This window comes from Sus scrofa, chromosome 4, assembly GCF_054392235.1.
Source record: "Sus scrofa isolate SSC_HxYL_T2T_F1_AM1 chromosome 4, Sscrofa_HxYL_maternal_Yorkshire_Landrace_v2.0, whole genome shotgun sequence".
Taxonomy (NCBI): domain Eukaryota; kingdom Metazoa; phylum Chordata; class Mammalia; order Artiodactyla; family Suidae; genus Sus; species Sus scrofa.
The window spans coordinates 107,904,248-107,917,471 of NC_139386.1; the positions used below are offsets into that span (position 1 = coordinate 107,904,248).

At 38.6% G+C, this 13,224-nt stretch overlaps 1 protein-coding gene across 1 annotated transcript in view; it reads left to right on the forward strand.

Annotated features, from left to right (window-relative positions):
* Positions 1-13,224, forward strand: part of SPAG17 (sperm associated antigen 17) — a 233,596-nt gene that overhangs the window by 133,756 nt on the left and 86,616 nt on the right. Inside the window, exons 21-24 of the mRNA XM_085023443.1 lie at positions 3,309-3,551; positions 5,027-5,138; positions 7,353-7,511; positions 8,711-8,824. Of these exons, the coding sequence (XP_084879569.1) occupies positions 3,309-3,551; positions 5,027-5,138; positions 7,353-7,511; positions 8,711-8,824 (628 nt within the window). The remainder of the gene's footprint in view (positions 1-3,308; positions 3,552-5,026; positions 5,139-7,352; positions 7,512-8,710; positions 8,825-13,224) is intronic.

Consider the following 13,224-nt stretch of genomic DNA (forward strand, 5'->3'; position numbering starts at 1 on the left):
CCTTGATAAGAAAATTTCTTCTGTATACATTCTATTTCTATTCTACTAGTGACTGCTCTAGATTTTCAACTTGTATAATTTAATGAAATTTCAATAAAATACCTTTTACTTTCTTCTAGAACAATACAACAAGCTATTAAAATTATTTAAAATTACTTCCCCTCTCCCAACTGATGTTGGTTTTATCTTGATTTTTCTTGTGCCCACAAATTAGACATTATTATTACCATTGTTTTATATAATCAGTGCTACTGAGATTTAGCCCCAGGCTTACCACTTGTTTTGTTGAGTATTTCTTCTTATATTTTCTACTTGGGGAGTATTTCCTTTAGAACGTCCTTTAGTAGGGAGTTGTTGATATTAAACCTCAGTTTTTACATGTCTGAAAAATGGGTTTATTTTACCTTTATTCATTACACATAGTTTTAATTTATAAAATTCTTGGCTGGCTTTCTTATATCCTCTTAGTACTCAAGACTGTCTTCCACAATTTTCTTGCTGACATTGTAGTTATTAATAAATTGAGTGTCAATCTAATTTGTTTTTCCTTTATAGACAGTTCATCTTTTCTCCCTATCTGCTTTGAAAACATAGTGATATGCTGGTAAATATTTAGCAATAGCTCTCTAGGGAAAAAAAAATGTAGATAGATAATGTAGCTATAGATAGATTCTGAATTTTACTGATAACATAGTATGTATAGCACACAATTTACAAATAACAAAACATGTAATACTCTTTATTGTAAATTCTATTTAGCCAGTTGATTCTCTCCAAATGCTTTCATTGATTTTTGCTAAGTTCTTATGTCCTTAGCCAGCCAGTGGTCGCCATTGACAAACAAGTGTAATTCCAAAATGAATGTTGATTGGTATTTTCATTGACATGAACAAGCAAAAGTACACAACAAAGGGATATGTCCCACTCATTCATCAGTGAATGAGCGACCTCTTTGCTGAATCAGATAACACTTTTAAACACTGGAAGAATGTTTCCACAGTTGTTTGTGCTAGTTACAGTGTCACAGCTCCAAACATAGCACACTTTTAAGTTTCATCCACATTAGTAACATTTTCTCCACCACTTTTTTTTTCTTTTTTCTTTTTTCTATTATAGTTGGTTTACAGTGTTCTGTCAGTTTCTACTGTACAGCAAAGTGACCCAGTCATACATATGTATACATTCTTTTTCTCACATTATCCTCCATCATGCTCCATCACAAGTGACTAGATATAGTTCCCTGTGTTATACAGCAGGCTCTCATTGCTTATCCACTCCAAAGGCAATAGCTTGCATCTATTAACCCCAGACTCCCAGTCCATCCCTCTCCCTCCCCCTCCTCTTTGGCAACCACAAGTCTGTTCTCCAAGTCCATCATTTTTTAAAGTCTAAATAATCAACAAATTGTCATTCCCTGATTTGTAGCATTTCCTGATACCTGTGGTATGAATACTCCCATTATGGCTGACTTCACCCTGCCATGTGATGTCACTGAATGTGGTGGACCTGGAAGCAGTAGTCAATAGCACACTGTTATATTTCTGTTCACTGTGATGATGCATATACAGTTTACTTAGATAATCTGCAGGGCATAGACAGTAGCTAAATGTAACAACATAATTCGGAAAGTGGTTAAGTTTTGAGTATTAATTGCCTTTGTTTTCAATGTCATTTAATTGTGCATTTAATAGTTTGATTCTAGTAATGTCTGTGGTTAACAACTGGCTGGCAAAATTCCTGAAAATTTAGCAATCAACTCTTTCAAGTCCATATGAGCCAGTCTAACACACCACTGTTATTTCCTGGTTTTGATTCACTGACCTTCCTAGATGTTAGGACTGATGTCTTTTGTCAACTTCAGAAATGTCTCAGGCATTATCTATTCAAATACCACCTTTTCAAAAGTCCTGTTCCTTTTCCAAGAGGGCTTTCAACCTACTTGCCATTTTCAAAATTCTCTTGTTTCCCTCTGATACCTGTGATGCCACCTTTTCTTATTTAAGTGTATTAAAATACTTATTTGATATGCTTTCTTTGATAATCCTAAGATCTGCAGTCTTTGCAGGAATAATTTCAGTTTGTTTCTTCTTTAGGTTTTTGATTGGGCTAATTCCTCACATTTTGTGATTTTTTGTTTGTGAGTTCATATCAGCTCACAACCTTTGCCGAATAGTTTTAAGGTGACGTACATTTTGGCCACGAATCTACGTGAGGAGAGGTTTGAAGTTAGAAGTTCTCAGAGCCAACTTCCGCCACCCCCTCCGCTCTTGCTTTAACTTGGGGCCAGTGAACAGGCTAGAATTCATGGTCTTACTCTACAGGGCAAGATTTTTTTCTAGTTCACTCAAGGAAGGTGTCTTTCTCAAAAATATCTGCCCTATTCAGAGGTCTATGATCTCCCAGGGTCTGGCTCTAGTCACTTTAACTCCGTAAACCCCAAATTCTAGGTTGCCGGGGATGGGCAGATAACCCTGGGAAACTGCTGTTTTCAGTGCTTCCTTCCCTCATTGGATTAGTGCTTTCTCATATAGTTTACTTTGCTGCCGGCGCTGTTAAGCATTACAATGGTGATTTGATATTTTATCAATCATTTTAGAAATTTTGGATTTTTTTTTTTTTTTTTTTGTCTTTATAGGGCTGCGCCTGTGGCATATGGAGGTTCCCAGGCTAGGGGTCGAATTGGAGCTGCAGCTGCCATCCTACACCACAGCCACAGCAACGCAGGATCTGAGCTGCATCTGTGACCTACACCATAGCTCATGGCAACACCGAATCCTTAACTCACTGAGTGAGGCCAGGGATCAAACCTGTGTCCTCATGAATACTAGTCAGGTTTGTTACTGCTGAGCCATGACGGGAACTCCCATTTTTGAAATATTTTATGCCAAGAATGTTTCTTTGGATGTATAATCTAACATACTGTTGATTAATCATGTTTAGGACCTACACTGGGGATTGGACTCATGCAGAAAAGTAGAGGAAACAGGGAATCCAGCTGAGAGACTGGTGGAATAATCCAGGCTAAAGATGAAAAACCTGAAGTCAAGAAAATTTCAACAGAGGTTAAGAGAAAAAGCATTAGAGAAGAGAGGTCTCTGAAGAGGATTGCAGGGTTTAATACACAGAAGCCGGGTGATCAAAAGAGAATCAAGGATGACACCACAGTTTCTAGCTCAGTATTTTGATCTGTCAGAGATACTGCTTTCAAAAATCATATTAAATATTCTCTAGAATGGGTCTGAATGGCAGCAGATCTGTTTCAAAATCCTATTAAAAATTGTTTTAAATGTGCTTCACTTTACTTACAGGCATGGAAAGAAGAACAAGGTCGGTTAGCCGAAGAGGATCGCTTAAAGGAAGAAAAAAAATCAGAAAAGAAGAATAAGGAAACCAGTAAAAAGAAAGGCAAGGAGAAATTAGAGAACGACGACGATAGCAAGAATTTTAAGAAAAAATCGTTTTTAAAGGAGAAAGTGAAAGAAGAGCCAATAAAGGTCCCTGAGGTGGTGGAGGAGCCCCCTCAGGAGCCAGAACAGGAGATCGATCACCCGGTAAAATCAATTTTCTAAAGACCCCTGGGGACAGTGCTAATTGGTTGGGAAAACACAGCTTCTGCGGAAGTATAAGGTCCCCAGTCTTCACTGCTACCATAGAGGCCTTGGGGTTTCTCCCAGTATAGACGGTCTCAGACCTGCCGTCCACCCCCTCACACCTAGGACCTTCTTTGCAGCCGACCACCGAGATAGGAACACCCTCAAGCCAGTTTCTTGGGTACTATGATGCTAGGGTACTAGGGGGTTAAGATGGAAATGGGACTCCAAAGCATTCACGTAGGGGGGTATGTAAATAAGTGACTGTCATAGGTCCAGGTGGACACAAAGGTGGGCCTTAATCTGGGCCAGAGGACAGGACCTGCTGAGGACATTGTCTGCCTCGGTGCAGGCACACATGTTTCTTGCTTACATGCGTTTTTAAAAGCTTTGCTTTGCCAGTCTCTCCTTTAGGCGGTTTTATGAGGAAAACCTAATGGAGAAAAAAAAAAATGTAACAGCCCCTGTCCTTTCTAGTTACTGCTCTGAGCCAGTTCCAGAGCATGTATCAGCGTCACTTGGAGCTTAGTAGAAAAAAAATGCCTTTAACGCATGACCTTCTTTTATTTATTTTTTTATTTATTTAAAAATTTTTTTTTTTTTTGTCTTTTTAGGGCCACACCCACAGCATATGGAGGTTCCCAGGCTAGGGGTCTAATCGGAGCTGTAGCTGCCGGCCTACACCAGAGCCACAGCAACACGGGATCTGAGCTGTGTCTGCAACCTACACCACAGCTCATGGCAGCGCCGGATTCTTAACCCACTGAGTGAGGCCAGGGATCGAACCTGAAACCTCATGGTTACTAGTCGGGTTCGCTAACTACTGAGCCACGACGGGAACTCCTTCTCTAATTTTTTCTCTTGTACTTTTTTGACTGCCCCAAGACCTGTGGAGTTTGTGGACCAGGAATCAGATCCAAATGGTAGTTGTAACCAAAGCCATAGCTGCAGCAACTCCGGATCCTTAACCTACTGTGTCAGGCCAGGGATCGAACCTGCCTCCTAGCACTCCTGAGACGCTGCCGATTCCTTTGTGCCACAGCAGGAACTCTAAGATGTGACCTTCTAAAGTGTAAAATATCAAGACCAATTCACCATAAACAGAAAAATAAGAGCCAGTGGAAGCCAATGATTTCTTCTCACACTGCGTTGGCAGTAGTCCAATGATTTGACTTGCGCTGAGTTATGAGGAAGCTCCACTGAACAGAGTTTAAACTCATGGACCTCCTTTCATTCTTCCTGTCATTGTAACACCATGGCAGGTGCTAAAGGCAGTGGATACTGGCCTCTGCGTCTACAGCCTGATGGACAAAGCATTTAACAGAAATTCAGCGTACGGCAACTTTCATTGGCTCATTGAAACTGTCATCAGTAGACTGATGACAATTTTTGTCAATTGCCATTTCCCACTCAAAGCATGGTGTTTTCTCTTCTAGTTTCATGGATACGATATGGGAGATGTACCCGTCCAAATCTCCGGAACAAATTATTATCTCTACCCTTCGGATGGAGGGCAGATTGAAGTAGAAAAGACAACATTTGAAAAAGGTACATTTTGAAAGTGACTGGTTAATGGCCTGGGAGATAGTAACCCTATTTCAGATCATCGCGGGGCCTTGTACTCTTGGGTGTAATAGGGGACAGTGATAATGTGCCCACTGTGATCCGTTTCTGTACCACATTCACCCTTCGCACACTTCACACTCTTTTGTGATAATTGAGTCTGCAAGACACAAGCCAGCTGAGGGGTTAGCTGGGACACACTAAGACAAACCCTCCAGTTGTTAAAATATTAAAATATTGCTATATGATTAGAGTACAGTATGACAGTAACTGCAATAAACTATACGACTGGAAAAGAGTGTGATAGTAACTATGATAAGCAAAGAATTCGTAGTATTACTTGTAACACATTAGTGTTGTCTCAGAAACCAAACACATACTGGGATTTAAGAGCAAATTCTCAGTTAGATTTCTGGATCACAGAGCTTGGGGGCCTGCTGCCAAAATCCAGTTATTCTACCTATAGAAGAATTGCCTCTGGATTCATAAGTGGGAGATGAGTTTTGCAGATGAGCTGAGGAGGACCTAGTCTGGAAAAAGGAAATGCTTACTCCCCAAGGGAAGAGCAGATCTGAGCTCTAGGGAACCAATCGGGGACATGTTACAGAATTTCTGTTTTCACTGTGCTTTAAAGATTCCTTAGAGTGGGTGTGAGGACCTGGACTTTGTTGGACAGTTTATTGTCTAGCAGGGAGCAGGGGTCTCTGAGCCCTGGGAAGAGTCAGTGGGGAGGGAATGTGGGCAGGACCCTGTTTAAAGTCCACAAGATTTTGTAACCCAACAAGGGATACTTCTCCCACCCACACTCCCCCTGTGATGCCAGCCCACCCCTTCTTACTGCCTCCCCTCCCCCCACCCTTCCTTCCTTCTCATCAAATGACCATCAGTTTAATGAGGAAATCATTGCAAGAGTAAGACGCCATACCTATGTGGAATCATGGCTCAAGCATCATTAGATAATAACTGCCACAGCAAAAGATCACACCATAATTTTTTTTTTTTGTCTTTTTGCTATTTCTTGGGCCGCTCCCTCGGCATATGGAGGTTCCCAGGCTAGGGGTCCAATCGGAGCTATAGCCACCGGCCTACGCCAGAGCCACAGCAACGCGGGATCCGAGCCGCGTCTGCAACCTACACCACAGCTCATGGCAACGCCGGATTGTTAACCCACTGAGCAAGGGCAGGGACCGAACCCGCAACCTCATGGTTGCTAGTCGGATTCGTTAACCACTGCACCATGACGGGAACTCCCCATACCATAATTTTTAAAACAAAAAGGCCTACGAGCTACTCATATTATTTCAAGAATAGTTTGTGGTACAATTTATATCAAATGCCAGACTGTCTTTTATAAAACGTTTCGTTTATTTAAAACATAAAAGGGATTTTTATAAATATATAGGTACACATATTTATTGATATTTCCATATGCATTAATATTTAATATTTTGAATATCATCCCTGGGTATAGGGTACAATTAGCGGTAATCCAAAATGAAGCTCAGAATCACATAACTGAGAAGAGCACTGGACTCAAATTTTATAATGCTATGTTCTATTTTCAATAAGCATGCTTCCTTTTATCAAGATTTGTGTGTGCATATGATGTATATGTTTCAGATGGTTCATAATCCTATCTTCATCCTATTTTTTTCATCTTTATCCTATCAACTTTGCAAGATGATCATTCAATGAAAGTTGAAGAAAATCTGGGTTTAAAAAAAGAAGAAACTTGAAAGACTAGTCAAAGAATGAGTAGGAAAGGGTGTATGGATTAGGAAATATATAGTATATGTTCCTACTAACAATAATAACTAACCTTTATGCAATTCTCTATAGGTTACAAAACCCTTTCACATTAACTACCGCATGTAATTAATCAGAAAGTTGAGTATTGGTATATCTTAGCTCAGCCAATTTATCCTCCCTCTGTAATTTGGTTGTTTTATGCATGTGTGTATTTTTCATGTAACTTGGTTTTAGGCGTGAGCAGAAAGTCTGCAAACATCTCCTTCATCCACCTGCTATTTATTCCTAGAATTCCACCATCACTTTATTCCTTTGCATATCTTTCTAGAAAAATGTTGATATACCTCGGTATTTCTATTCCCTGGGTTAAATTCTATGCTGCCTTGTCTAGAAAGTCTTTTCAAGAGGCATCACAGTCAGCCTATCTTCTGATCTGTAATTCTTCCCCAGGCCCAACTTTTATCAAAGTGAAAGTGAAAAAGGACAAACACAGTTTCATAATCCATTTAAGAGATCCTAAGAAAATTGTGAAAAAGGAAAAAAAAGAAGAGGATTGTTCTTTAGAAGATGAGAAAGAAGAGAGAGAAGGCGAGCACAATTTTGAAACAGGTAAGCAGCTGCATCTTTGTGGCACTGGGCATCAATACACCAGCAGTGTGTAGACCTATCCACCTGACACAAACAGGTGCTCAGTATCAGAGATGCACTTAGCATGAGTAATTTTTTCCGGAAGGTCACTGAAGTGTTTTGCCATTCTTTTTATATACATTTTCCCTAATGTAATGTGTACATACATTGTATATACAGAGCCCATCTGTAGTGGGCTGCTCATTTGGTTTTGCCTCCTCTGGCACCTAGCTCTTGATTCTAGCTGTTATGCAGAGTCTACCTAGTCTGGCTACCTTTATGTAGCAACATGGAGTTGGCAGTGTCCACACTGGCCTGAATTTTGTTTTGTGCACTGTACCAAGTGCAAACGCTAGGACTTAGATCCTCATTAATTGATTTCTACTGAAGCTTTGGCTTCTCTCCTATAACTATGATGGGGTTTCTATCTATGCTCTATCATTTAGTTCTTCCTGTAGTACCAAATTTCCTAGGTTACAAAGACGAGAGAAAAATCCTAAATTTGGCCCTGAGTGTCTCTACCTGCTTGTAGTTGAGAGTTCCAAGTGGATGTCCATTGATTATATACCATGAAGCTTCCTGATAACACTATTTAACATCTCCAGGCAATACCACCTGGGGAAATAGATTGCTTCTCACCCAGTGTGGCTTATACCTGCAAATGGAAATGAATGAATTAATAAAATGGTTTGGACTCAAGTTAGCAATATCAGTCACTAAATCTTGCTAATGTATTAGTTATGGCCACAGTGTTTTCTAAACTCAAGAACACAGTGTTTGACAAGTTTGAATGTACCTAAGAATTTAAAAGCAGAAATTTAAAAGCTACTTTTCCTTGTTTTACCTGACATGAAGTATATGGTTTAATATAAAAATGAGGAAATAGATGAATATTTTTAACAGATGGGAGTTGCCTGTAATTCTATGACCCTGGCAATAAATGCTATTTATAGTGTATTTCTTCCTTCCTTTATCATGATGAGCCATTTCCTATTCATTTACTCTTCTTCAAAAGTAAGATGTTTTAATGATTTCACGATAATTCCTTAGCGTATCTGTATCACAGTTTACTTCATCACATCCATGTTTTTACACATTTAGGTATTTCCACTTCATACCGTGTCTTGCTTATGTTTCTCTTTGATAAAATGAAATGTTCTTGATTTGATTTTATATTTTAGAAGGATCAAATGCAGAAAATAAAGCTGTCAGCAAGTTTGGATCTTTTTCTGCCACCTTGGAAAATGGAATCTGCCTCTCTATAAGTTACTATGGATCCAGTGGAATGGCGCCAGGTAAAATCAACACAGCAGAAAAGATAAATGTCCTGTGACTAAGGGTGTCTGCCCATCCTCGGCCTGCTCACGTGTTGACAAACAAGTTCCAATTTAATGCCCCTCATTACCTGAGCAGTGGGGATGTATGTGTACATATGTGTCTGTGTATATATGTGTATACACAGTGTGTGTGTATATATGTCTGTGGGTATACAGGTATGAACATATATAATCTTTCTTTTTAAACAACATTTGTCATACGTATAATCTTACCTATAACCACATGTACATACATATAAGTTATCTTTGTTAACTAGCCCATGAAAATAAGTCTTAGCTGGTGCCAAAAAAAAAAAAAAATGTGATTTGCCAAGGGTATCCTCTTGGTTTTCTACAGAATGCTATTTCTATGCATCCCATGTTTGGAACTTCTCAGCATGCTTCAGAACATTCATCTTAAAGGAGCCATTCATTGAACATCTTGAAGGATTTATTTACCCTCCTTTTAATAAACAAATTCTCCAACTGGAAGCTATTTCCTTACAAACCACAAAATAACCAGTCACTTTACCAAGAAGCAATTAGGAAATCTTGTGGGTTCTCATGCATTTTACAGGAATCTAACCACAATAGGTTTTCTAAAAACTGTTTTAATTAAAAACTTTACAAAATCAAAAAGTAATCTCTATGCTGTCCCCTTAAACTATATGTGAATCCTGGTGATTCAAATTTCTGCCTCCCTGTGTAGTTCCATTTCTGTAGAGACAACATTCCCATGGAGCATAATTATCTGTGTCTCTTACCTTGTGCCAAATATTCTAGTACTCTGGAGAGTTAGAGAGCCCATTAAACTTGTTAGCATTTTTGCTTTATTTGAGGTTTTGACTTTTAATTTTGTATTTGATTTATTTTAATCTAGCACTTGGAAAAGTCTTCTTGTGCCTAACAAATTTCGTATTAAAATCCATGATCACACACAGTCACTAAAAAACCCTACCCCCTTCTGAACAAAGTTATCATTATTTTAGATGCAGTTGTTTATACTCTACTCTCTATCAACTATGATGCTGCTATTTCCTAAGTGATTTCCTTGTTTTTATTTAATCCTGAAATTAATATGTAGTATTTCCATTTAAGACACATGTTTTTCATTTCAGGTTATAAGTACTGCATTTGAAAATGTTCACAGTGTCAGTAATAAGTAATGTTTGACTTCCTGAATATTAAAAAGAGTTAAAGGTGTGAGTCTTTGTAAAAAATATATTATGGTACATAAACTATACTCTAATAATTTTTTAATTTCATAAGGATGCATATAATAGTAATATATTTTTTTATTGTTTAAATTTGCATTTTTTATTTAAATTTTTTTTCTCAATGTACAGCAAGGGCATCAAGTTATCCTTACATGTATACATTACAATTACATTTTTTTCCCCACCCTTTGTTCTGTTGCAACATGAGTATCTAGACAAAGTTCTCAATGCTACTCAGCAAGATCTCCTTGTAAATCTATTCTAAGTTGTGTCTGATAAGCCCAAGTTCCCGATCCCTCCCACTCCCTCCCCCTCCCATCAGGCAGCCACAAGTCTTCTCTCCAAGTCCATGATTTTCTTTTCTGAGGAGATGTTCATTTGTGCTGGATATTAGATTCCAGTTATAAGTGATATCATATGGTATTTGTCTGTCTTTCTGGCTCATTTCACTCAGGATGAGATTCTCTAGTTCCATCCATGTTGCTGCACATGGCATTATGTCATTCTTTTTTATGGCTGAGTAGTATTCCATTGTGTATATGTACCACCTCTTCCGAATCCAATCATCTGTCGATGGACATTTGGGTTGTTTCCATGTCCTGGCTATTGTGAATAGCGCTGCAATGAACATGCGGGTGCACGTGCCTCTTTTAAGGAGAGTTTTGTCCGGATATATGCCCAAGAGTGGGATTGCGGGGCCATATGGAAGTTCTATGTATAGATTTCTAAGGTATCTCCAAACTGTTCTCCATAGTGGCTGTACCAGTTTACATTCCCACCAACAGTGCAGGAGGGTTCCCTTTTCTCCACAACCCCTCCAGCCCTTGTTATTTGTGGACTTATTAATGATGGCCATTCTGACTAGTGTGAGGTGGTATCTCAAGGTAGTTTTGATTTACATTTCTCTTATAATCAGCGATGCTGAACATTTTCTCATGTGTTTGCTGGCCATCTGTATATCTTCCTTGGAGAATAGTCTACTCAGGTCTTTTGCCCATTTTTCCATTGCTTGATTGGCTTTTTTTGCTGTTGGGTTGTATAAGTTGCTTATATATTCTAGAGATTAAGCCCTTGTCAGTTGCATCATTTGAAACTATTTTCTCCCATTCTGTAAGTTATCTTTTGGTTTTCTTTTGGGTTTCCTTTGCTGTGCAAAAGCTTTTCAGTCTGATGAGGTCCCATGTGTTTATTTTTGCTCTAATTTCTATTGCTTTGGGAGACTGACCTGAGAAAATATTCATGATGTTGATGTCAGAGAGTGTTTTGCCTATGTTTTCTTCTAGGAGTTTGATGGTGTCCTGTCGTATATTTAAGTCTTTCAGCCATTTGGAGTTTATTTTTGTGCATGGTGGGAGGGTGTGTTCTAGTTTCATTGCTTTGCATGCAGCTGTCCAGGTTTCCCAGCAATGCTTGCTGAATAGACTTTCTTTGTCCCATTTTATGTTCTTGCCTCCCTTGTCAAAGATTGATTGACCATAGGTGTCAGGGTTTATTTCCGGCTTCTCTATTCTGTTCCATTGGTCTGTCTGTCTGTTTTGATACCAGTACCACACTGTTTTGATGACTGTGGCTTTGTAGTATTTCTTGAAGTCTGGGAGAGTTATGCCTCCTGCTTGGTTTTTGTTTCTCAGGATTGCTTTGGCGATTCTGGGTCTTTTGTGGTTCCATATAAATGTTTGGATTGTTTGTTCTAGTTCTGTGAAGAATGTCCTGGGTAATTTGATAGGGATTGCATTGAATCTGTAGATTGCTTTGGGTAGTATGGCCATTTTTACAATATTGATTTTCCCAATCCAGGAACATGGAATATCTTTCCATTTCTTTACAGCTTCTTTGATTTCTTTGATTAAGGTTTTATAGTTCTCGGCATATAGGTCCTTTACCTCCTTGGTCAGGTGTATTCCGAGGTATTTGATTTTGTGAGGTACAATTTTAAAAGGTATCGTACTTTTGTATTCCTTTTCTAATGTTTCATTGCTGGTATACAGAAATGCAACTGACTTCTGAATGTAAATCTTATGTCCTGCTACTTTGCTGAATTTATTAATCAGTTCAAGTAGTTTTTGGGTTGAGTCCTTAGGGTTTCCTATGTATAGTATCATGTCGTCTACATACAGTGACAGTTTTATCTCTTCTCTTCCTATATGGATGCCTTTCATTTCTTTTGTTTGTCTAATTGCTTTGGCTAGGGCTTCCAAAACTATGTTGAAGAGCAGTGGTGAGAGTGGGCATCCCTGTCTTGTTCCAGATTTGAGTGAGAAGGCTTTCAGTTTTTCCCCATTGAGTATTATATCTGCTGTGGGTTTTCATAAATGGCTTTGATTATGTTCAGGAATGTTCCCTCTATACCCACTTTGGCGAGGGTCTTGATCATGAATGGATGTTGGACTTTGTCAAATGCTTTTTCTTCGTCTATGAGATGATCATATGATTTTTGACTTTTTTTTTTGTTAATGTGGTGTATGACATTGATTGATTTGCGTATGTTGAACCATCCTTGTGAACCTGGGATGAACCCTACCTGGTCATGGTGTATAATTTTTTTGGTATGTTGTTGGATTCGGTTGGCTAAGATTTTCTTGAGAATTTTTGCATCTATATTTATCAATGATATTGGCTGATAGTTTTCTTTTTTGGTGGTATCTCTGTCTGGTTTTGGAATGAGGGTGATGGTGGCATCATAGAATGTCTTTGGGAGTATTCCTTCTTCTTCAACCTTTTGAAAGAGTTTAAGGAGGATGGGCACCAGTTCCTCTTTTTATGTTTGATAGAATTCACCTGTGAAGCCATCTGGTCCTGGACTTTTATTTGTAGGGAGTGTTTTTATGACATCTTCAATTTCATTTCTAGTGATGGGTCTGTTCAGTTGGTCTGTTTCTTCTTGATTCAGTTTTGGCAGGCTGTAAGATTCTAGAAAATTGTCCATTTCTTCCAGATTGTCAAATTTGTTGGCATATAGTTGTTCATAGTATTCTCTTATGGTTTTTTGTATTTCTGCAGTATCTGTTGTGATTTCTCCTTTTTCATTTATAATTTTGGTGATTTGGGTTCTTTCTCTCCTCTTTTTAGTGAGTCTGGCCAGGGATTTGTCAATTTTGTTTATCTTTTCAAAGAACCAGCTCTTGGTTTTATTAATTTTCTCTATTGTTTTTTGAATCTCTA